This window comes from Chionomys nivalis, chromosome 3 (genome assembly GCF_950005125.1).
Source record: "Chionomys nivalis chromosome 3, mChiNiv1.1, whole genome shotgun sequence".
In the NCBI taxonomy this organism is placed as follows: domain Eukaryota; kingdom Metazoa; phylum Chordata; class Mammalia; order Rodentia; family Cricetidae; genus Chionomys; species Chionomys nivalis.
This window is the reverse complement of record NC_080088.1, coordinates 81,080,516-81,107,882: the sequence shown is the minus strand read 5'-3', so window position 1 is coordinate 81,107,882 and position 27,367 is coordinate 81,080,516. Positions and strand designations below refer to the sequence as shown.

General features: G+C 36.5%; 1 protein-coding gene across 1 annotated transcript in view; it reads right to left on the bottom strand.

The window, feature by feature from the left end:
* The window catches only part of LOC130871351 (zinc finger protein 850-like), a 169,464-nt gene that overhangs the window by 87,974 nt on the left and 54,123 nt on the right, over positions 1–27,367 (bottom strand). Inside the window, exon 8 of the mRNA XM_057764696.1 lies at positions 10,830–11,704. Coding sequence (XP_057620679.1) covers positions 10,830–11,704 — 875 coding nt within the window. The remainder of the gene's footprint in view (positions 1–10,829; positions 11,705–27,367) is intronic.

Below are 27,367 nucleotides of genomic sequence, written 5' to 3'. Positions count from 1 at the left end.
TAAAGACTCAATCATAACTGTCATATTTTAGCACAGACAAGCAAATGTCAAAAAAAAAAATAAACTCCTTAGGCAAGACTATGGGAAGCAGAGAAAATGTGCAACATAAATATATCAACTCTGTAGAAGAAATTGAGCATAGCTGCTGTGCAGAGACATACTTACTATAGAACCATCCATCTCTTCTGAGCTTCTGGTCCTCGATTCTCTCTAGAGGATTTGCTTTTTTTAAAAAGTATCAGTAAATACCATTCACCTGCTACACGCACACTCACCATCTGCAGAGCCTCAGAAATCAGGGAGTATTTATTCCTGGCTTGGTTAAACAGAAACTCATGAAAACAAGAGAGATTAAAATGCTGAGTTTCTCCCTTGCTGAGTTCAAGTGGTCTGCTCATCAGTGAGATCTTGGGCTGCACTGGCCTGTTGTATTCAACCAAGGCAAAGCAGCAGTGGGGAAAGTAAAGCTGAACTCAAATGGAGATCAAAATCTTATGAAGCTTCTCATAACCTCTACCTTGTTTTTACTGGCAATGTTCACAAAGATGTCGGGGCTGCTGATTAGATTAATGAATAGAAGCTGTGGAATGAAGACAAGTGAAAGCAATTTTATTTCAACATGCAGTTGTTTGTGACTTTGAAATTTTGAAAGAACTGCAAGTATTTTCGGCTTTTTTCAATGGAAGCAGTAGAGTTCAAAATGATTCAACATATTCCCACAGTATGTTATGATACATTCTTATGGACTCATTCTGATATTAAAAGCAATGGATTAAGAAAATGTGCCACATTTACACATTAGAGTAGTATTCGGTTGTAAAAAACAATGACATCTTGAAATTTGCATGCAAATGAATGGAACTAGAGAAAACCATCCTGAGTGAAGCAACATAGACTCAGAAAGTTGAATATGATATTAGTCACTCATAAGTGGATACTAGTTGTAAAGCAAAGGATATTGTGCCTACAGTCCATGATCCTAGAGAAGCTAAGTATCATGGTGAACCCTAAGAAATACATAGATCCACCTGGAAAGACAAAAAAGACAAGATTACCTGACAAAATTTGGAGCATGGGTGTGGGGGGGAGTAGGAAGGGCAGAAGGGGAAAAGGAGGAGAGGAAGGGAAAAGCAGAGAGAGGAAGAGAACTTGAGAGAACAGGATAGTCAAGATGGAGGATTTCTGAGAATTTCTCTAGAGCCAGGTTTCTTGATTTGTCCCTTCTGCTTCTACTGTCTTTTTTGGAACTTTTTCTCTTTGGATGGATATTCTCTTTAGATGGATAGTTTTCTCAGCCTAGATACAGTTGGGAGGGCCTTGGACCTTCCCCAAAATAATGTGCCTTACTCTCTCTGAGGAGTGGATGGGAGGTGAGCTGGGATGTGTAAGGTGGAGAGAATGGGAGGAGGGGTGGGAATGGGAACTGGGATTGGTATGTAAAATGAAAAAATTGTTTTCATTTTAAGTAAATAACAGAAAGGAAAAGAAAATATAATTAAATTTAAAAAGTTAGGGCTTTCTGACAATTTCCTGAAGCAGGTCAGAAGCACCACATGTCCCTCCATGGAGGAAAGAGCAGCTTCATATCTGAAGACCTATGAAGGCACACGGAGAGGACATGAGCAAAAAGCCCTCTCTATTTGCATTACCTTGCTTGACTCTTCTTAATTTTATTTTGTCCCATGCTCTATAATGCTCCACTTTCCATCAACTCTGGTAGAAAATCTCAGGTTTAAGCACTGTTGAAGGCTTCCCTTCCTCAGGAAGGTTCTGGAGTTGTGAAAGCTTGTGCTAGGGAAGTCTTCATGTTTTTCTCTCCTTAAACTCTGTTATGTTGTGGAGTCTCCAACAGGAACCTTAGATGTGTAGAAGGAAAAAGTAGTTTTTCCTCTGCATTCGCTGTGATTCTTCTAAACTTCTTATTTGTCAGCCAAATGATAATGCTTTCCTTTAAAAAAAAAAGTGCTCTCCTCTTCAAAAACCTCTCCTATTAGAGACACCATAAAGCTGCTTATCTCCCTTCTAAGGGTACATTGGAGGTGTGTTAATTGGATGCAATTGGACCCTATAAGCTCATATGGATCTTATATTATTAGGGGTGTGCCCTTGTCGGAGCAAGTGTGTCCTTGTTGGGGGATGTATGTCATGGTTTTGGAGAGCTTTGAGGTGTCATATACTCAAGCCATGTCTAGTGTTTCAGAGCATGTTTTCTTCCCTGTGGGATCGAGATGTAGCTCCTTCTCCATTTTCAGATCCTTCTAAAAAACCATGTCTGCCTGCATGCATTATAGTGATGATAATGGACTATAAACCTCGGAACCTGTGAGCCATGCCCTATTAAAGGTTTTCCTTCATTAGAGTTGCTGTGGTTATGGTGTCTCTTCACAGCAATAAAAACACTAGTACAGGTATCCAAAATACAGAAGAGCCCACAGTGAATACAGAAACAATAATGAATTCTTCTTAAAATTAAGTAACTAATATCTGGCCAGCCTGTTCTATTGAGTGAGTTCCGGGATAGGCTCAAAGCTACAGAAAAAATAGCTTGTCTCAAAAAAAAAAAAAAAAAAAACAAATAAAATTAAGTAACTGAGTCACAAAGTTCCCATGTTTCAGTCAGGTGCTAGGGTACTTCACTGTCAAATATTTATTCACTGAAAGAAAGAATATGAAATTCCTCTTAAGATGACCGTTCCGTGAAGATGAGGAAAACATTTATGGAATTGCGCAATAAGAATCACGGGCTTTATGTAATTCTTCCTAAGGAAGGAAAAAGAAGGCAATTACAAGCACAGGTGAATCAACTGCGCCAGGTCCATTATCTTCTTTTGCAGAAAAAAATGCTTCTAGTCCAATGTCAAAATCTCAATTTCTCTGACAGTGACTTCCTCACTCTTTTCTTTCAAAAGATAAAAGTTTCCATCAGATTTTAATGCTATTGAGCTGTGACCTTTAACATAGACAATTTTACAATTCTGTGAGAATTTCGTCCATGCGTACAGAGTACTTTGATCATATTTCCTTCATTCCTCTTAAATGATTCCTGATCCACTCTCTTATTTACAACATTCCTAACCCCATGTCTTTAGTTTTGTTTTAAATAGCCTACCTAAGGCAACCCTGTATACCCATATGATGTCAAAACCTTGTTAGCTATTATCTTTAAGAAGTGGAGCCCAGGTAAGGAGAGGTTTTCTGGCACCTGAGGAAAAACCTGTGCACTGCCCAGTGCTCTCTCTTATACCATTCTGGCAGGACACTGCTGTGCTTGGATTTCTCGATTCCTGGTTCATGAGTTTCCCCCTTATTAATTAAAAATAAAATTGCTGTATCCTTTAGTTAGCCTGGTTATTTCAACATCCATATGCTCATCTGTAAGAGCCGTCACTAAGTTTGCTCAACAAACTTAGGCATTCACACCCTAAATTAAACTGACCCTTCCTCCTCCAAATGCCATCAACTGTCACCAATTTCTCAGTAATGCGTGGGAGCCTGTGAGCGCCTTTCTCTTCCATGCTTGAGTGTTGACTGGCTTGACTTTGGAGTTCATGAGTACGGTAGTCTTGTCCTGTCTAGAGGGTAATGTTTTATTTCAAGTACTCTAATATGCTACAAGCATTTCAGAGATAGTAAAATTTGACATAAATTTTGACTAAGTGTTGACAAGAAATCTGAAGAAACTGTTAATGTTTTTAATTTAACTGTTTATATTCCTACCTCCATGAGTTATAATTAAACTAATCAAGGCATTACTGTATCATGAATGTTGCTTTGTATACTTGAAAAGATTTGAGATAATTTCTTATATCTACATAATTTCTAAAATGCAAAACCAGAAGCTGAATGTAAAAAAAGACCACTGGAAACTGAACTGAGCCTACATCCGTACTCTTGATATTCCAGATAACCATGATTGCATTCGGTGCTTGCAAGCTGGTCAGCCAGAAATCTGGGACACAATTTTGTACTGAACCCAGTTCCTCTATTACAGATTATCGGAGAGATTTACATTAAATATGATGATTATCCTTAGTACTTGAACTGGCATTGTGGAGACCATTAATTTTGGAGGGATACATTGCTCAGCCTAGATATTGGAGGGAGGGCCTCAATCCTGCCACAAACTGATGTGACAGACTTTGTTGCCTCCACTTGGGAAACCTTATACTCTGAGAGCAGTGAATGGGAGGCTGGGGTGGAAGGAAGGAGGAGAGAGCAGGAAGAGGGGAGGGACTGGAATGTGGGATATGTGTGTGAAATGAGAAAAGATTGTTCTAAAAATAAATTTAATAAAAAAGAAAGTAGGCGATAATCTAGTTGGAGGAAATAGATCTTTGGGAACATACTTGAAAGGATATATGTTGAGATTTACCCCACCCTGCCCATCCCTCCTCATGAGTGATAATGGATTATAACATATGAAATTGTTTTAACATAAGTATTATCACCCTGTAAAAATATCATATACAATGTGGGCTTGATTTATCAAAGAAGGGTCCTCATTGTACTATTTCTTTTCTTCCCATGATGACATGTAATGGCAATCATTAAAGCATTAACAAATAGAGGCTTTCCTCACATATTGTCAGGGTTCCTCCTGTATTTAATTTTCCTTATTCTGACATTTCTTGATTAACGTTCTGGAGTGAACCACCTCATCTGAACCTTTCAACTGCACGTACATTTCATCTCATCAACTTGCTGCATCTCCTCTTTTCTGATAGGATTATAAGCTAATCATTAAATAAGATGTCTTTGGGTTGGTGAGTTCAGTGCTAGAAACCCCCCTCTATGCAATGATATCCCTCAAACACAAACAAGATCAGTTCAATATATTCTAGGAAAGTCTATAAGCTGGCATCAGACATTGGTAGGAACCACTGTAAGTCTTAAATTCTCTGTTTCTTTCTTTCTTTTCTCTAAAATATGTCCATAAAAGTTAGGGATTGGGGATTTAGCTCAGTGGTAGAGTGCTTGAATAACAAGCACAAGACCTTGGGTTTGGACTTCAGTTCTGGAAAAAAAAAATGGGCTACTTTTTATTTTCATAATATCTAGCATGTTACATATTTCTGGACCAGAATCACTTGCTTCTACATTACAATAACCTGTATCAGCATGCTAGAATTCATCATGTTTTGTCAAACTTTTCTGTATTATCTGCTGTATCCAGGGTTCCTTGCTTTTTTTCTGGAGTTCTACACAAAACCTGGAGATTTCTTTAGAGAGCTTTTGAGGGGCCTAAAATGCCAGGGCTGCCTGAATAGCCATTATTTCTTCCACCTAACCTCACTTATCAGTCTTAATTAAAAGCAGGACCACTGAGAAACAATTGGAATGGAACTAAATGTGAGGGCTATTTCTGGGATAAATGGCCCAGATTCAAGTTCTTCAAATTCTGAGTTCTTCACCCATACCTAGTTTTGTTGACCTATATGTGAAAATGGAGTCCATCCTTCCTCCAGTGGAAACAATAAAATATGAAAACTGTATATACGCTATCATCTATCTATGTATCTATCTATCTTCTATCTATCTATCTCTCTATCTATCTATCTATCTATCTATCTATCTATCTATCTATCTATCTATCTATCTATCACCTATCTATCTTCATCCATCCATCCATCCATCCATCCATCCATCCATCCATCCATCCACACATCCATCCATCCGTCTGGCTTTTGTTCTCCATATAATCCCACCCAAAATATTGGTAACCTATATCTTCTCCAACACTTGCTTAAATGTAACATTCCTTAAATCTCTGACTCTGTGAAACTAAAAATATTGTGGAAAGGATCTTGGATAAAAAAGTAAGTTGTACTTAAAAGAAAAGAGCGACATCTAACATCTTTACAAACACATTATCTTAGTCTGTTTATTTATCTGAAAAATTTAATAAAAATAATGAATTCAATTAGTTGGTATATTCAGTTTTTATTGCTTCTCTGCCACAAAGTTCACAAAATCTTTTTCTTACTAAGCAAATTTTGTCCAGAGGTAAAATCTGTAGAGTTTTCTAAATGGAAATGAAAAGATATGAACAAAGCCAGAAAATAGACTTATCATAAATCAGAAGGTTTGTGGAAGATAAAGAATCAAGATCATATGTGAACCTGCAGTATCCATTAAATTTCCTTAGGACAAAATTCAGTACATATATAATTACAATGAAATTGTCTTTTGGAATAAAAGTGATAGAAGATGCCACTAAACTCTCTGTTGGAATAAAGGTGATAGAAGACGCCACTTAGGTTCAACCTTTTATACAGAGAAAAGAAAAATCCACGCTAGTTCTTGCCTTTGAATCTTATAATGGCCTGCAAAGAGACTATCTTAGTCAGGAAGTATTCTCTCTCTCCACTGCTGATGTACAAAAGACTTTCAAAAAAATCAATGAAACATTCTGGTAAAGCTTGGCACATGAGAGTGTAGGCTATGAGAACAGATGGGATTAATCTGAGTGCTATAGAAGTGGGAATAAAGATCATACACTTACTTAAACCTCCTTGACAAAAAGGTACATAATCTAATGCAATGTTCATGAATCATTTCTGATGGACTGGCTCAAAGGAAGCACCAGAATGCTTGGTTATCACTATCAGAGGTCTCACAAATATCATGGACTGGAAGATGATGAATGAAAGGTTTTCCTGAAAAACTATGTATGAGACAAGCAGTGTTTATGACCGCGTCACTGAGCATGATACATGGAGCTGTGCTTACAGAGGAGGTGAACAATAAAGTTTGCTTCACCAGGGACTTCAGGACTGGTGTGCAGCTTTAGTGTCTTTGCAGAGCTCCATTGTAGACTGCGCTCTTGTGGAACCAACTAACATTTTAAGGAAAGGGTGAAGTATTATGTAACAATTCTCCCTTTTTGACATAGTTTCTGTTATTTTTGAGATTATAATTGAATTTTTCCTTCCCTTTCATCTATGCAAACCCTCCCTACACTCTCCCTTGCTCTGTTTCTCATTTATGACCTCTCTTTTCATTTATTGCTGTTACATGCATGTACATATATGCATGCAGCTGTACAGTCCTAAATGTAAACCAATCATTCTTTATAGCTAGCATGTAAGCTTTCCAGACTCACTGTTTGATAAGGGATTTACAACAGGTGTGTTCTTCTCTAAGTAGGAGTATTTCCTTAACTCTCACAAAGTTCTACGGAAAGAGGAAGGAAGTTCATAAGACTCAGCATTTAAACCATGGCCGGGAAGGCTGGAGCTAAAAGATTAATAAGGACCTTCTGCTCTCAAACTTACATAGGTGGTAAGTAAGGAGAACTGAAGAAATGAGAACCTCTGTCTCTGTCAGTTGCAAGCAAACCATGCAGACATTTTCATGGTTCTAGTTTTCCTGAGTCCCCCATTCTGATGGGAGCCTTTATGATACCACACATTTGAGTTATTCATACTGCTGTAAGTAATCCTGTACCTATATTTCTGTATTAATCTCAATAAACTCATTAACTTGAGGGAATAGGAATGACACAGTCTTCCCTGGGAGGCAGATAAAGAAAGCAGGAACTGATAGGTAATAGAAATGGCCATCTTTGAGCTTTCTTTTTATTTTCTGTACTGAGACAAAAGCTTAGGAGGCTTTTTTTCCCACCAGCTGGTTGTCTCCTCCAGCTGTCTGGTTCAGGACAGATAGGTTCACAGTCAGTTAGTTCTGAACATGGTCACCTGAAGCTGCAGGTGATCATAGTTCTTGTGAGTGAGCAGTAGCTAGGTCATGCCCTAAGACAACATGTCACAGCAGTCCTCCTCACCCTCAGGTAGGACATTCAGGACCCACTTCCATGATGTTTCCCTGTGTCTAGGGGGAACAGTTGGTCTAAAGGTCTTATTTAGGAATGAGCATTCAGGGGCACTCCAACATTTTGAAATTATGAGGCTGTGCATTCCATAAAGCAGTGCACTCCATAAAGAAGAACCTCTGACCAAGCCTGACAGCTGAAGAGAACTATTTGTAGAAATGGAAATATTTACAAAGCAGTGAAGGGGAAGCCCCAGCCAATCACCTTGTTTGGAGGGCGGGTACCCCTTAGGCCAATATTTACCTATAAATCTGGCAGGTGTGCTCCCCACCCGCTCTCTTGGTTCCAGCGCTTGATTCCTGCTCTGTTGACTAGGCTCCTTTCCTGACGGTTGGTGCTTTGTGAGTTTTAACCCCAAAATAAATAGCCCTTTAAATACTAACTGGTGTGGGATTGTTTTGCGCATCAAAGCAGTTACTCTTGTCATGCAGTGTAACAACAGTAACATCATTTTTCAAAAAGTATATGGCTCATCCAGCCATGGTTTTTTGACCATGGACACAGGACCAGGTACTAATTCCTACCTAGACTGCAGGCCTCACCAGATCAGTAGGAAGTTAAATACACAACTGTCAAGTCACTATTGCACCAGTGATTTTCTCATATTCTGTATGCCCCATTTAAATGATATTTTCTTATGCTGAAATAAAAAGTTTTAATTTCATAAGATCCTATTTGTTGATTTTTGGTCTCATGTACTATTGGACAAGAGTCCTATTCAGAAACCCCTTAACTGTGCTTAGAAGTTGGAAGATTTCTCTAATGTGTCCTTTGGAATTGGTAGGGTATCAGGTCTCATTTTGACATCCATGACAGTTTGTGTATGGTTGATGATAAAGAGCAGAGTTTTATTGTCTGCATGCTGAAAACAATATCCATAATCAGCATATCTAAGACAGTATCTCAAAGGCAACATACACATGAAATACAAATATGTGTGCAAAGTTACCCTAGTTACGCACGAGTACTTTCTGCTTACCAAGTGGACCATGTTGAGGTACTCAGGCTTGGAGTAATACAAGGTCAAGCTCTGACCACTCAAGATAAGTCATGGCAACCACTTGCATTACAATACATTTACAACAAAACTTATAACCTGGCTTAAGTACTCTAGATTTTGTGGTCATTTTCTTGGGTCCCAGACTCATTTCTCACAAAGTAAAGTAATATTTAGAGTGTTCCATAATTCCAGGTTTGAGTGCCTTTTTAGTGATTACATTTTTTGCCAACTCTAAATTTTTTAAATGCTGCAAAGGAAGTGGGAAAAAATATGCTATGGTCATTGTAAACTAAGACATACTAGGTACTGTGGATGCTATAATGATAGATATGACTGAAAATTTACCATACATATACCAGCTGAATCACTCCTGGATGAGTGTACTTAACAAGTGAGTTCACTATACTGAATCACATATATGTGTGCATGAGTTTGTGTTTAATTGTTATCTCTACACTTCATATAAGAGATGATTCAGGGAATGAGCTTAGATAACCACCAATATATGAATGGATAAAGAAAAGATAATATGCATAAGTAATGCAAGATAATCCATCAATGAATAAAATCATAGAAAAATTACGTAATTCTCAAGAAAACTGTTGCAACTATGTATAATTAAGTCAAAGAAATAGACAACTCCCCAAAATACAAATAACACACATCTTCTCTCATAAATGGAATCTAGAAAAAAATATGAAAGGAGGATGAAAAATTTTGTAGGACTGTGAGGGCAAATATTTTAGATGGATGGAGTATAACAGGAAGACAAGGGGGTGTATATGAACACATTACTTATTTTATATAATTAAAATATACAGAATAATAAGATTAATTTTGTACTTACAATTTCTTACCTTCAACTCTACTATATACCATAATCTCTGTTCTCTTTCAAGTTTGTGTCCTTTATTCATGCATTGCTATTTTGTACATAAATTTGTATACACATATATTCCTAAGTACAAAGAGACCAATCCATGCAATGTTACTATTCTATATGTTTTCAGGGCTGTCTATATGTCTATATGTTTTCAGGGTTTTCAGGACAACCAATTTATGTGTTCCTCTTTGGGAAGGCCACCTCTCCCACTCCCTGCTTTACTAAATGAATAAAGTTCTTTTTTTGATGCTGTCGCCTTGTAGCTTTTCCTTGGCCAGTTTTGCATGTCCATTGGTATCATCCATCTATCTCACAGTGATTTTAACCACAACTATACAAAGTTTAAAGTAATCCATGTAGTGTGTCATTCTCTTTCCCACCAGCTCATCCATGGAAGTGTTCACACTTATGATACTCTACTATTAGAGAATAGACTATCACAACAAAATGCAATATAAATTGGACAAAATGTTTAAGAGTTTTGTTGCAAAGACACAAATTAAAAGACTTTAAGTTTAAAACAAGCTAATATTTATTTATAAATCACAAAAAATCAAAGAAAAATAATGTTTATATAGAGTATAATTTCATTGCATAAGCAACCATATTCCAAGAAATTAAATGTGCATCAAAATCTGAACTAGTTTGAGATTGGCTGTTTTTGTCACACATTATCTTAACCTACAGTCAAGAAATGTTATTGGTCAATTTACTCCTACTAGAAATATTTACCTATTCATAGTAATTAATTCTTGACTAGTATGTTTACAACAATAATGCATAAATTCTGTTTACAACAAATGTTTGATGTCAATAAAGTTCAAATCTGGATTCAATGTTTCTAAATTCCTAAGAACTGCATAGCTGTCTAAGTATTCACTAAGATTTGAAAATTAATTGAAGGATGTGAGTCTGTAATAAGCTGGCTAATGCATGAAGATCTGTACAATGAATTAATGTGAGGTACACTAAGAAATTTCATGAAATGTACCCATCCCATGCATTTTGTGATGCTTTCTAAGACTTGAATTTGTGTGAAAGGACTTGTCACATTCTTTACATTTGTAAGGTTTGTCAACAATATGGAGTTTGTGATGAGTGTGAAGAGATGAGACCTGGGTAAAGGACTTTCCACATTCTTGACATCTGTAAGGTTTCTCACCAGTATGGATTCTGTGATGAGTATGAAGATTTGAGACCTGGGTAAAGGACTTGCCACATTCTTGACATCTGTAAGGTTTCTCACCAGTATGGGTTCTCTGATGAGTTTGAAGACCTGAGGCCCAGGTAAAGGACTTGCCACATTCTTGACATCTATAAGGTTTCTCACCAGTATGGGTTCTGTGATGAGTGTGAAGAGCTGATGCACAGGTAAAGGACTTGCCACATTCTTGACATCTGTAAGGATTATCACTAGTATGGAGTCTGTGATGAAGATGAAGATTTGAGACCTGGTTAAAGGACTTTCCACATTCTTGACATCTATAAGATTTCTCAACAGTATGGGTTCTGTGATGAGTTTGAAGACCTGAGGCCCAGGTAAAGGACTTGCCACATTCTTGACATCTGTAAGGTTTCTCACCAGTATGGAGTCTGTGATGAGTGTGAAGAGCTGATGCACAGGTAAAGGACTTGCCACATTCTTTACATTTGTAAGGTTTCTCACCAGTATGGAGTCTGTGGTGAATGTGAAGAGTTGTGCTATGGTTAAATGACTTGCCACATTCTTGACATCTGTAAGGTTTCTCACCAGTATGGATTCTATGGTGAGTATGAAGATTTGAGACATGGGTAAAGAACTTTCCACATTCTTGACATCCATAAGGTTTCTCACCAGTATGGGTTCTTTGATGAGTCTGAAGACTTGAGGCCCAGGTAAAGGACTTGCCACATTCTTGACACCTGTAAGGTTTCTCACCAGTATGGATTCTCTGGTGAGATTGAAAGTTTGCATGATGTGTAAATGACTTGCCACAATCTTTACATTTGCCTTCCTTCTCTTTGGAATTAATTCTCTTATGCATAGTGGGGCATGCATATCTTTTGAAGCACTTTCCACATTCTATACAATTGTTTTGTCTATCTTCATTTTGATTGTTTATATAATGCCTCCCTTGTTTTTGGTCATGCTGAAACAAAAAGAAGGTGTGTTACAATCAAAATCATCCTTACAATTATCATGTATATATTGTCTCTTAGAAAAGTTAGACTTCTTCTATGAACTTATATAATGAGTAAAGATATACTGTGATTTGACGTTTTGAAAATTTGTCCCTTTATGATCAGAATTCTGAAAACTATTCTTCTTAGAGTTCCTAGGAAAGGCTTTAATAGCATCATTAAATGTGTAATGTTTCTCATGACTGAAAATTCTATGATATATTTTCAGTCTCATTTGATTGAGAAAAATTTCTCATGTTTATCTCATCAATAGCTTGCAACAAAATGTAAAATTTTTTTTGAGAAAACTCTAGTGAATGTTTAATAGAATACACCTCATTCAGTTTTCAGATTTTTTGATTTTTTTTGTAGAAAAAAACATGTTTTAAAACTTATTTTTTTTTAACTGAAGAAAGTGTTTCTATAATTGTAAGGGATCTAATGTGAACTCTTTCAAGATAAGGTAGAAATTATTGACCTTTATTTCTAGTACTGCCCAGGATGGCTGATGAACAGAGATTATTTCCATCATGACATAATCCATTCCCTTTTCTTTCTTCACGAAATATTAAAATCATCCTTAAATGGGAGGTTTTAAAGTCACTACTTACAGCTATTCCTGATACCAACTTCTGGATACAATCTTGTCTATTCTCCTGTGAAAATAGGTCTTGCGTTTGATGAGAATATGAAACTGGAAGAAAGAAAAATATATAATTATTATAATTAGTATACTTAGGTGAAATGTTTTCAGATATATAAGTGACACAGTTTTATACATACGTAGACATATATGCAAGATGGAATATTATATAAAATAAACTTCAAATCATTTATTCTAATAAAACAGTCTTCTTAATGTAAATGGATAGAATATATTTTATAACATACATTAAATACATTATAAAGATGGAAGGATTGAGTTTATATTACCTTAGAGTTTCCAATCATAATTTTCAGAATAATTAATGAGATTATGTTGGGTTAAGTGAAATGACCCAATATAATCACATATCTGAATACATAGCCTAATGTTGGTGGATATTTATGGGTAGGATAAAGAGGTATCAACTTACTGGAACAGCTATGTCCTTGGACACTGACTTTGAGAATTTTAAAGCCTTCTCATAACAACAGTTAACTATCTACTTCCTCTTGTGGATCTAGATGGGACCTCTCACTGATGCTCTAACCCTTGGCAACTGCTACCTCTGATTCATCATCATAGATCTTTCTTTTATATATTGCCTTTATCTTGGAATTTTATCACAGCAATAGGTAAGTAACTAATCTATAAACAAAGACTATAACCCAAGTGCAAAAAAATTATACTCATGAAATTGCTTTATCTCAATGAATTTAACTCATCTCCACAATCTCTTGAAATGAACAAATTGAATAATATTAAGAAAGAAGACAGAATATTAATTAATAAGGTAAGAAAAAATGATGAACTGGAAACAGTTACTACTAACTGGTCTACAGAGAATCATGTATACCCAACGAAGAGATCCATAAAATATCAGACATCTAGGTTGTTTCCAGGTTCTGGCTATTACAAACAATGCTGCTATGAACATAGTTGAACAGATACTTTTGTCATAAGATAGGGCATCTCTTGGGTATATTCACAAGAGTGGTATTACTGGATCTTGGGGTAGGTTGATCTCAAATTTCCTGAGAAATCGCCACACTGATTTCCAAAGTGGTTGCACAAGTTTACAACCTAGATGCCCTTCAATGGAAGAATGGATGAAGAAAGTGTGGAATATATACATATTAGAGTACTACTCAGTGGTAAAAAACAATGACTTCTCAAATTTTGCATGCAAATGGATGGAAATAGAAAACACTATCCTGAGTGAGGTATCCCAGACCCAAAAAGAGAAACATGGGATGTACTCACTCATAATTGGTTTCTAGATATAAATAAAGGACATTGAGCATATAATTTGTGATCCTAGGTGTTGTAATATAAGCGGCAGGGCTCTCTGTTGTAATATGAGTGGCAGGGCTGTGTCCCCGGCACCCGGCTGCCTGCATGACTTACTTATGCCCTGAAATAATTACACGGAAGCTGTATTTTTTCGAACACTGTCTAGCCCATTAGTTTTAGCCTCTTATTAGCTAGTTCTTACATATTGATCTAACCCATTTTTAATATTTTGTGTAGCACCATGAGCTAGCTTATCAGGAAAGATCTTAACCTGCGTCTGTCTGGAGTGGGAGAATCATGGCGACTCCTGACTCAGCTTTTTCCTTTCAGCATTTTTTTTGTTTACTCCACCCACCTAAGGGTTGGCTATCAAATGGGCCTAGGCAGTTTCTTTATTAATTAACCAATGAAAGCAACAGATTAATACAAGACCCACCTCCATCATTTCCCCTTTTTCTGTTTAAACAAAAAAGAAAGGCTTTTACTTTAACATAGTAAAATTACATATAACAAAACGGTTATCAAGCAAGAATTACAGTTACAATATTTATATCTATTTTATCTTTTATTATAAGTAAGGAAAACTATAACTATAACTAACCATTTTTTAACTCCATCAAAGACTCCAGAAGGATATAATATTACCTAAGCAAACAAGAGATAAGAAACTTTAAACTTTAGAAATGACAGAGACATCTCGCTGCCTGGACAGTCACCCAAAGTTCTTTTGTACCATTGGGGTATCAATCTTTGGCCTACAGGCCCATAGTATACAGCAGACACATTTTTATGAAGCAGGAAATTCCAAAGACAGTTTAGTCACTATCTGCTGTGTTGGGTGCCACTCTGTTGTAATATGGAGCGGCAGGGCTCTCTGTTGTAATACGAGCGGCAGGGCTGCGTCCCCGGCACCCGGCTGCCCGCATGACTTACTTATGCCCTGAAATAATTACACGGAAACTGTATTTTTTTGAACACTGTCTAGCCCATTAGTTTTAGCCTCTTATTAGCTAGCTCTTACATATTGATCTAACCCATTTTTAATATTTTGTGTAGCACCATGAGCTAGCTTATCAGGAAAGATCTTAACCTGCGTCTGTCTGGAGTGGGAAAATCATGGCGACTCCTGACTCAGCTTTTTTCTTTCAGCATTTTTTTTTTGTTTACTCCACCCACCTAAGGGTTGGCTATCAAATGGGCCTAGACAGTTTCTTTATTAATTAACCAATAAAAACAACAGATTAATACAAGACCCACCTCCATCACCTAGGGAAGCTAAATAAGAAGGTGAACCCAAAGAAAAACGTATAGTCATCCGCCTGGATAGGGGAAGTAGACAAGATTGCCGGGCAAAAACTGGGAACTTGTGGGTGAGGTGGCATGGGGCAAAGGGGAAATGGGGTGAGAAACGTGAGAAGGGGAGGATGGGGGGAGCTTGGGGGAATGGGATGGTTGGGATATAGGAAGGGTGGATACGGGACCAGCGAAATATATATCCTAATTAAGGGAGCCATATTAGGGTTGGCAAGAGACTTGACTCTAGAGGGGCTCGCAGGTGTCCAGGGAGATGTCCCCAGTGGGAACCTTGGGCAACTGAGGAGAGGGAACCCGAAATGATCCTATCCTATACTGATGAATATCTTGCATATCACCTTAGAACCTTCATTTGGCAATGGATCGAGATAGAGACAGAGACCCACATTGGAGCACCGGACTGAGCTCTTAAGGTCCAAATGAGGAGCAGAAGGAGGGAGAACATGAGCAAGGAAGTCAGGACCACAAGGGTTCACCCACCCACTGTGACAGTGGAACTGATCTATTGGGAGCCCACCAAGGCCAGCTGGATTGGGACTGTATAAGCATGGGTTGAAACTGGACTCTCTGAACATGGCAGACAGTGAAGGCTGATAAGAAGCCAAGGACAATGGCACTAGGTTTCGATCCTAATACATGAACTGGCTTTGTGGGAGCTTAGCCTGTTTGGATGCCCACCTCCCTGGACCTAGATAGAAGTGGGAGCACCTTGGTCTTCCTGCAGGGCAGGGAGTTTGGACTGCTTTTCAGTGTCGAGAGGGAGGGGGAATGGAGTAGGGGGAGGAGAAGAAGAGTGGGGATAGGGGGAGGGGAGTGGGGGAGGGGGCAATATGTGGGAGGAGGGGGAGGGAAATGGGAAACGGTGAGGAGGCGGAAATTTTAATTAAAAAGAATAAAATAAAATAAAAAGAAAACATGAGATAAAAAAATATCAGACATCAAGGAAATTCACTAGGGCTGATTTTTTTTTTATCAGAGATACATTTTTTTCTTTTTCTTATACAGAAAATAGATGCTTTTATGAAATATATTCTATGACTATCCCTCAAATGTCCTGAGATCATCCCCATCTTTATTTATGTCTGAATTTACCCAATTTCAGTCACTTCTTCAAAAACAAATAGGCATCTAAAGAATAACAATAAAATAATATAATCAGAATTAAAGAAATCAGATAGGATCAGAAAAGAATGGGAAATAAAGAAAAAGCAAAGTAAGCATTTGTAGAGAGAAAGACACACATTTGTACCCACAAAATTGCATAAAACAAAGCAAAACAAAACTCTAGAAGGTGTAATGTACATAAAGATACCATAAGGTCATAAATAAAAATAAATTCCCAAACTAAACATTATGGGAGGAAAAGAATGTACAAAAATTTCATTGAGTTGTGTTGGTGATATCCTTCAAGTGCTGGTTATGGGGAATTCCTGCAAGTGTTACTTTTATCCCTCCTGAGACTCTCTTGGAGAAAACTATATTTTCATTGGAGACTTAGGGTCTGTTGGAAATAGCTTAGATAAAATTAGGATTAAAAGCTCTTAATTTTCAAGTGCATTTTTCTAGATTCTTTTACAAAATGAATGTAATAGATGAGTGAACATAAGTTAGTATCTACAATTTGATTTTTGATCAGTATATCTGTTTTTCAGCCATACCATTATTGTACAAAAAATAATTATTATAAAAATGTAGTATAATTTAAAACTCTGAATGGTATATTGTTTATAGTTTTATTTTTTATGGTTGTTTAAGCTATTGTGTGTTTTTTGTTTGTTTTATCTACATGATGCTGAAAACTGTGTTTTTGAGATCTGAGAAGAATTGTGTTAGATTTTGAATTGGTTTTCACTGAATCAGTATATTACTATATCAATTGTCCAATCCTTGAGCATGTATATTTTTCCATCTTCCAATATCTTTTTCAATTCATTTTTAATGTCTTAAAGTTTTTATAAAGGTCTTTCACTATTTTAGTTCAAAATTACCCAAAACTATTTTTTGAGGTTATTGTAAAAGGCATCATTTCCCTGAATTCTATTTAAGACTTTTTTCATTTGTATATAGGAGGGCTACTGATTTTCATTAATTTTGCATTCCTATCCTTGGTGAAAGTGTTTTTCATTTGGACAAGTTTCTTCATAAAGTTCTTAGAGTATTTCATACATAAAATCATAGAATCTGCATATAACATTCTTTTGATTTGTTCCTTTGCTATTAGTCACTTCTAGATCTTCTTCATTTGTGTTCTTGTTCAAGCTAAGATTTCAAGTACTGTATTGAATATATATAGAGAGATTGAGTACTTGCATTGTTCCCTTTTTTAGTGGAGGGGCTTTGAATTCTCTCCATTTAGTTTGATGTCGGCTATACACTTTCTGTGAATTGCATCTTTTAAGTACAGGTATATTTCTTGTACCCCTAATATCTCCAAGACTTCTATCAAGAAGGGCTGCTAATATTGTCAAAGGCTTTTCTGTATCTAATAAGATGAACTTCTGGAATTTGACTTTAAGTATGTACAAGTGGTAGATTGCATTTATTGGTTTTGAATTTTTTATCTATCCCTACATATCTTGACATAAAGCCTATGGTAGATTATCTTTTTGATATGTTCTTGGATATACGATGCAAATATTTTATTGAGGACTTTTGTATATATGTTCATAATGAAATTGGCATATATTTCACTTACATTTTGGGTGTATACATGGTATAGGTATCAAGGTAACTGTCTTCATGAAAAGATTTCACAGTGTCTGATGTTTTTATTTTGTAGAGTAATTTGAGGAGTATTCATGCTAATGCAAGAAGCATTATTAAAATATAGAAGGTACCAACTACTACCATTATTCTGCTTGGTATTAAAATTATTTTTAATGTTCTATTGATTTACCCACAGACTGTTGCATCTCTAAGCCTTCATTCCCAAACATCTAGTAGAATTTGACAACTAAAGATGACTCACAGATGGACATGTTATAAACAATAAGAAAATATTTAATTTTAACGAGTATGTTTATAGCAAATTTATTCCACGGACTGTTCAGAGCTCATTCAGGATAGAGTAATAATACATAAAAAGGCAGGAAGTCATGAATGACTATAAGAAAATAGTGCTTTCTGTACAAAACATGACAGCCCATATAAACTGAAGTAATTAGGATAGACCTGTGCAATCCCAAGCCAGATTAAAATCCTTGGGAGACAGTAAGAAGGGACCTGGAGATCCAGGCATTGCTGAGAAGCTACTATCATTTAAAGATGCTTGGAGAAAGGGAATAATATTGATTTTAAGAATGTATAGCTCCTGATTGTTCAACCATATTGTAGGTCATGCTCAACACCCACAATTTTATGAGAATTTCAGATTGAACACTGTGAATGTAAAAACAAGAAGAGGAGAAAAACCCGAAGATGTCTGGAGGAAGTGGAACATGGGAAGAGTGGAGAGTTGAATTGGGTCAAATGACACTGCAAGGTATTCTTAAATCACTAATAAAAGTATTAAAAGTAAAATATTGTGGATATCCAAATTTGTTTCTCCCAACAAATTCCAATACAGATGTAAAACACAAAGGAAAACAAGTGCACATAGAACATTCATGTGGAAATTAACATATAAATTTTGATATTCATACATCAGTAGGTGACATTAAATTAGACCAATAACATATATGGCCCTAAACAAGTATTAATTTTTAAGAATATTTTGCGAAAATAGAAAAAGTTACATTTAAGTTCTATAGTATCTGACACAAAGAATGAACTCTACAATCTTCCAAAATAAATACAACTATCAGATTTATATTTCCTGATTTTATGTGAGACTACACAACAGTGAAAACCATGTAATTCTGTCATGAGAGCAGACAAACAGACATGAACAGGAACAGAGCAATACTCCTTTAAACATTGTAAAACCTTTTAATGCTAATTTTCATTTCAATATTGTTCATTTCAAGGCCTGGTGGAGATCAAAGATAAAGCAATAAATCATTTTACTTCAGCTTAATACCATAATTTAAGTTAATTATTCAAAGTGAATTTTTAGGTCATTTTATATGACAGAGACTTATAAAGTAATTTGGAATAATCATTCAATGTGAAATTTTTACATAATTTTAGGTAGAAATATTTGTGTGTCTGTTACAGGGAGAGGGAGCCTTTTGTTCCAGCCACCCGGCTAGCTTACACCTGAAATAATCACACAGAAACTCTATTATTTAAAACACTGCTTGGCCATTAGTTCTAGCTTCCTATTGGCTAACTCTCACATTTTGATTTAACCCATTTTTATTAATCTGTGTTCACCATGAGGTTGTGGTTTAAGGGGAAAGATTTAACATGTCTGACCTGGTGTCTCCATGGCAACTCTCACTCTGACTCTGTTTTCTCCTCCCAGAATTCAGTTCTGTCTGTTCTGCCTACCTAAGTTCTGCCCTATTAGGCCAAGCAGTTTCTTTATTGATTACCCAACTAAAACAACACATAAACAAAAGGACCTCCTACACCATGCACCCACTTCAGGGCAGAATTTCTCCATGCCCTAGGTTTCCCACGTGTGCCAATGCTTCATTCTGGCTTACCTTGTTCATTGCTTTCTGACTCTCCAAAGTTCACATTCCAGGGCTCTTTGCTTTGTTCAAGAAACCTGATCAGGTCTGGTTTTGACACTGAAAGACCTGCATATCAGAAGAGACCTATGACCATAACTTGGGATAACAATAAAACACATGGATTTCTCATAAACCACCATACTGATTACATAATATGGCGTATAATATAAAATTCCAAGTATAATTTTCTAATTGCTACCTCCAAATATTTTAACACACTCAAATCATTTTTGTTAATATTTTATACCTTGAGTTTTTTTGTAAATTACTACTGAATCTAAATGCAAATACATTATGAATCATTAAGATACAAATCAATATATAATCTATGTGTCTGAAAAGTAAAATGTATTATGAAAGTTTGAATGATGAATGTCATCTGAAGGAGTCAGGAATGTATTGACAAGATGAAGTTACATAAAACCTTGTGTCCTACATAATGAACCTAAGATATTTATTAAATTGGCAAATGAAAGAGAGACAGATATTTCAAACATATATGTAAAACAAACTTTTAGGAAAAAATTATGATAAAGAAGGAATCAGGAAAGAAAAGTGTCTTACCCACAGAGACCATATTACTGTAGTTCTCCAACATGACTTCCCTGTACAAAGCCCTTTGTGCAAAGTTGAGGCAGTCCCACTCATCTGGAGAGAAATCAATTGCCACATCCTGGAATGTCAAGATTCCCTGTCATGAAAGGAAAGAGTTTATCAAGTGCCCATGTAAAAATTTCTTTACTTAGACTAAGGATATAAGAGTTCATCACAAAACTTGATGTGTTCTTTCTTAGCATTATTCTAAAAGACATACTCCAAAATACAGTCTATACTAAAAATTCGTGTTCTGGAAATACTAAAACAAGTAGGACAATTTAAGCTGCAGATCTATAGGCTAAAATGGGGAATGCGAATGGGAGCCAGATTATCTTCATGTGAAGTTAGACTTCACCTGTGCCCTTAAATATCTATAATCATGGCAATTTTTTCTTTAGAAAGCACAGGCTGAAGACACATGAGCTGTAAAGTTGCAACCATGTGGGCATACACTGCTGTCAAATAAAAATATGTCAAACATAAGATGTGGAGCAAAGGCAGAATTTCCATATCCAAGAAAGAGGCACAAATTCTTACTGCATATGATTCTAATGATTATCAGTGGGAAAATCATGGAAGGGCTGACTCCTGTTTGGGGCAAGCTAGAAAGAGACTGGCTTCTAAGGCCCGAATAAGTGCTGGGAACACTGTGGGCAGATTTAAAGGACAAGTGAAGGATGTAAATTGTGTAGCTGATCCATAGCTTGAATTTGCTGACATTCAAAACTGACTCTTTTCTACAGGGTCCCATCACTGCTTCAAGAACACACGATGAGTATGAACTAAAGTACAATAAGTTACTCAGCAAAATTTCCAAAGAATCAATAAAAATAAAAACAGTAACAAAATGTGACTAAACAACTCTGTGATCAGCATTCCCATATATCTGGTATTCTAGATTAGATATAACATTACAAACAGTACCTTGCCTTTCATCAAATTTTTCTACATGAATCATCATGGAGAAGATAGTACACAAAGGACAAACCACCAAGAACATGCCCTAATGGACAGTATAATTATATATTTCATCATACATTTTCCTGTTGTCTTTTTTTAATTCTAATTCTTTAACAGGTTCACTGTCACTTAACTACATCGTAAATATTTTTTTATGTTTTTTACTGTTTCATTGTTTAACTGTGTTTTATGATTTTTTTTCTGTATGTATCTGTAGTACACTATTTTCTTCCATTGTTCTAGATGTGCTGTTAACTTGACACCACAAGTTTAGCCTGACTGCTAAAACCAGCAAAGTTTTAAATCACCATTGGCAAACAATATAATCTGTGAGAAAACAAGATTTAAACAATACCTATCCACAAATCCAGCACTACATAAAGTACAAGAAGGAAAACTCTGACCAAACAAAGTTACCTGCACATATACAAATACATGTAACAGATAACCTCACACCAACAAAACCAAAAGAAGGGAAGCACTTTCATCAAAATCTAACAGGAATTAATAAACATTGGTAATTAATATCTCTTAATATCAATGAACTCAATTCACCTATTGAAAGGCACAGGCTAAGAGAATGATTATAAGAGCATGATCGAGTTTACTGCTGTATAAAAGAAACATACTTCAACTTCAAAGACATATATTAACTCAGAGTAAATGGTTGGGGAAAGATTTTCCAATCAAATAGACCTAAGGAACAAGTGGGTGTAGCTCTTTTAATATCTAACAAAATAGACTTAAAACTACAATCAATCAAAAGAGATGGAGAAAAACACCTTATACTCATAACAGGACCAATCCATCAAGGTGAAGTCTCAATTCTGAACATCTATGCTCCAAATACAAGAACACCCACATATGTAAAAGAAACATTACTAAAGATTAAATGGTAAATCAAACCCTACACACTAATAGTGGGGGACTTAAAACACCATCCCCCCAATGGACAGGTAAAGCAGACAAAACTTAAAAGAGAAATAAGAAGACTAACAGATTAATGAATCAATGTAATTTACAGACACCTACAGATCATTCCACCCAAACACAAAAGAATATACCTTCTTCTCAACACCTCACAGAACCTTCTCTAAAATTGATCACATACTTGGTAGCAAAGCAAATCTCAACAGATACAAAAGAATGGAGTAACCCCCTGGATCTTATCGGATCACTGTGGTTTAACATTAGTTTCAACAGTAACACTAATTTCTGAAAACTCACTAACACATGGAAAATAAACAGTGCTCTACTGAACCACCCCTGGGTCTTAAGAAGCTATAAACAAAGAAATCAAAGACTTCCTAGAATTCAACAAAAATGAAGACATAGTGTACCAAAACCTATGGGACACTATGAAAGCAGTGCTAAAAGGATAGTTCATAGCATTAAGTGCCCACATAAAGAATGTGAAGAAAGCTCACACTAGTGACCTAACAGCATACCTAAAAGCTCTAGAACAAAAAGAAGCAGACTCATGCAGGATGAGTAGAAGACAGAAAATAATCAAAATGAAGGCTGAAATCAACAAAATAGAAACAAAGAAAACAATACAAAGAATCAATGAAACAAAGAGCTGGTTATTTGAGAAAATCAACAATATAGACAAACCCTTTTCTAAATTAATGAAAAGGCAGAGATAGAATATCCAAATTAAGAACATAAAAAATGAAAAGGATAGAACAAAAGAGAGTGAGGAAATCCAGAGAATCATTAGGCCATACTACAAAAGCCTGTACTCCACAAAATTGGAAAATGTAAAAGAAATGGACAAATTTTTAGATAGATACTACATACCAAAATTAAATCAAGACTAGGTTGACAATTTTAAATAGATGTATAAACTGCAAGGAAATATAAGGTGTTATCACAAGCCTTTTAACCAAAAAAGTCCAGATTTGAATGCTTTCTGTGCAGAATTTTACAAGAATTTTAAAGAAGATCTAATACCTATACTCCTCAAAGTGTTCAACATAATAGAAACAGAAGGAACATTGTCAAATTCTTTTTCTGAGGCTCCAGTTACCCTGATACTAAAACCAAACAAAGATACAATCAAGAAAGAGAATTACAGACCAATCCCACCCCTGAACATTGATCCAAAAATACTCAATAAATTACTGTGCACACCTTCAATTCCAGCACTCAGGAGGCAGAGACAGATGGATCTCTCTGAGTTCGAGGCCAGCTAGGTCCAGGACAAAAAACAACAACAAAAAAACAAAAAACTAAAACCCTGGCAAACCCATGAACACATTAAAAAAAATCACCATAATCAAGTCAGTTTCATTGCAGCATACATGTATTGTTCAATGCACAAAAATCTATCAATGCAACCCACCACAAAATAAACTGAAAGATTATCATATGATTATCTCATCAGATGCTGAAAAAGCATTTGAAACCCCTTTATGATAAAGGTCTTGGAGAGATCAGGGATACAAGGAACATATCTAACGATAATAAAAGCAATACACAGTAAGATGACAGCCAATATCAAATTAAATGGAGAGAAAGTCAAAGGGATTACACCAAAATTAGAAATAATATGAGGCTATCCACTCTTTCCATATCTGTTCAACATAGTTATTAATGTTCTAGCTAGAGCAATAAGTCAACAAAAGGAGATCAAGTGGATATAAATTGGAAAGGAAGAAGTCAAACTTTTGCTATTTGTATATTATATGACAGTTTACATACAAGACCCCAAAACTCTATTAGGGAACTTCTACAGCTGAATAAATACCTTCAATAATATTGAAGAATACAAGAACAACTAAAAATAATTAGTATCCCCCTATATACAAATGATGAGATGCTGAGAAAGAAATCAGAGAAACATTACCCTTCACAAAAGTCACAGATAACATAAAATATCTTGTGGGTAACACTAACCAAACAAGGGAAAGACCTGTTTAACAAGAACTTTAAATCTTTGAAGAAAGAAATTGAAGAAGATACCAGAAAATGGAAAAATCTCCCATTCTCTTGTATAGGTAGGATCAACATAATAAAAATGGCAATACTACCAAAAGCAACCTATTGATTCAATGCAATCCCCGTCAACTGCCAAAAGAAATCTTCACGACCTTGACAGAACTATATTCAACTTCATATGAAAAAACAAACAAACAAAAAAAAACCCTGGATAGCCATACAATCCTGTACAACAAAGAACTTCTAGAGGCATCAACGTCCCTGACAACCAGCTCTAATATAGAGCTACAATAATGAAATGGTCTGGTATTGGTACAAATCAGACTGTTCCAATGGAATGGAACTGAAGAACTGTATATTAACCCACACAGCTACAAACACCTAATTTTTAACAAAGAAGTTAGAATTATACAATGGAAAAAGAAAGCATCTTCAACAAACCGTGCTGGCCTAACTGGATGTCAATATGTAGAAGAATGAAAATAGATCCATATCTATCCTCAAGCACAAAACTCAAGTCCCAATGGTTTATAGACCTCATTATAAACCATACCACACTGAAACTGATAGAAGGGAAAGTGGGAAGCAGCTTTTAATGCAAGGGCACAGGAGACCACTTCCTAAATATAATAACCCCAGAAGCACAGACACTGAGAGCAACAATAAATAAATGGGATCTTTAAAAACTGAGAAGTTTCTGTATATCAAAAATCACAGTCAATAAGACAAAAAAAAAGCAGCCTACTAAATGGGAAAATATCTTCACCAACCCCCCATCAGACAGAGGACTGATTTCCAAAATATATACAGAACTCAAACAATTAGACATCCAAATACTAAATAATGCAATAAGAAATGGGGTACTGATCTAAAGAGACAATTTAAATAGAAGAATCTCATATGGCCAAAAGACACTTAGGGGAATGTTCAACATTCTTAGCCATCAGGAAAATGCAAATCAAAATTAGTCTGAGATACCATCTTATACCTGTCAGTATGTCTAAGATCAAAAACACCAATGACAGCCTATGCTGGAGAGCATGCAGAGTAAGAGGAACAGTCCTCCATTGCTGGAGGGAAGGCAAACTTTTACAACCACTCTGGAAATCAGTATGGAAATTTCACAGAAATCAGTATGGAAATTTCACAGAAAATTGGGATTCAACCTACCTTAGAACCCAGCAATACCACTCTTGGGCATATGTCCAAAGGATGCTCACTCATACTACATGGACATTTGTTCAACTATGTTCATATGTTCATAGAAGCATTATTTGTAATTGCCAGAACCTGGAAACAACCTAGGTGTCCCTCAACCAAAGATTGGAAAAAGAAAATGTTGTACATTTACATATTGGAGTACTACTCAGCAGTATAAGACATTGGTATCTTGGAATTTGCATGCAAATGGATAAAACCAGAAAAACAGTCCTGATTGAGGTAACCCAGACCCAGAAAGATGAGCATGGTATGTATTCACTCTGATTCTAGCTGTAACAAAATCTTATAGTCCATGACCCCAGAGAAGCCAAGTAACAAAGAGAATCCTAAGAGAAGCATATAGTTCCCTCCGGGAAGAGAGAATAAATTAGATGTGGGTGGGAGGAGAAGAGAGGTTGCAAGGGGAGGAGGAGGGAAGAAAGGAATGGTGGAAGGGAACTAGAGGTAACTGGATAGTTGAGATTGGGAAAAGACAGAGACAGAGAACAAAGAAGGAGATATCTTAATTGCGGGAGCCTTTATGGGGCTAGCAAGAAAACTGCCACTAAAGAAATTCCCTGGAATCCACTAGGATGACCCCATCTAAGATCCTAAGCAATAGTGGAGAGGGTACCCCAACGGGCCTTGCCCGTTAATGATGATCTCAAATGTCACCAAAGAACCTTTGTCCAGCAACTGATGAAGGCAGGGGCACAGATCCACAGCGGAGCACTGGGCTGATCTCCCAAAGTCCAGCTGAAGAGTGAGAAGAGTGAGAATATGAGCAAAGAGGTCAAGACCATGATGGGCATCCCTGCTGAAACAGCTTGCCTGAGCTGAAAGGAGCTCACCTACTCTGGCCAGATAGGAAAGGAACCATCAGAGGACTGAGTTAGGCCTTCTGAATGTGGGTGACATTTGTATCCCTGGGGCTGACTGGGGGCGGGGCACTGGCAGTTGGCCAGGATTTATCCTTACTGCTTCTAATGACTTTTTGGAACCCATTCTCTTAGGAGGGATACCTTGCTCATCCTAGATGTAGTATGAAGGACTTTGTCCTTTCTCAAAGCAATATGGCTTACCCTCTGTGAGGAGTTGATGGGGTGCAGTTGGGGGGGTAATGTGGAAGGAATAGGAAGAGGGGAGGGAGGGGCAACTGGCATTGGTACATGAAATGAAAAAAGATAGTTTTATAATAAAAAGTTAAAAATAGGAGGGATCTAGTGTGTAAGAGCCAAAGATGATGGAGAATACCAGTACCCCCACACCCTTCCCCACCATGCAGCCCTCTACCTCAACTGGATTGAAGGATATATGAACTAGCAGAAATAGAGGCAGTATACACAGGGCATGTAGTTATGCACCACGTTTAGTACTTGAAATGAAAAAAGAAGTGTATTCATGCACAGATCCCTAACACAGGAGCTATCTCTGATTCATAACCATTTGCAAATGAAAATTTAGTTTTTTCAAGGAATTGTCACTAGGATAAGAATTTACTCTCAAAAGCATGCTGCAATCCAAGCCTCAAAAAATTCAACAGCGAGTGTTGTAATATGAGTGGCAGGGCTGCGTCCCCGGCACCCAGCCAACCGTATGGCTAGCTTATGCCCCGAAATAATTACACGGAAACTGTATTCTTTTGAACACTGCCTAGCCCATTAGTTCCAGCCTCTTATTGGCTAGCTCTTACATATTGATCTAACCCATTTCTAATATTCTGTGTAGCACCATGAGCTGGCTTACCAGGAAAGATCTTAACCTGCGTCTGTCTGGAGTGGGAGAATCATGGCGACTCACTGTCTTGGCTTCTTTCTCCCAGCATCCTGTTCTGTCTACTCCGCCTACCTAATTTTCTGTCCTATTAAAGGGCTAAGGCAGTTTCTTTATTTAACCAATGAAATTAACTCCTCCATCATTTCCCCTT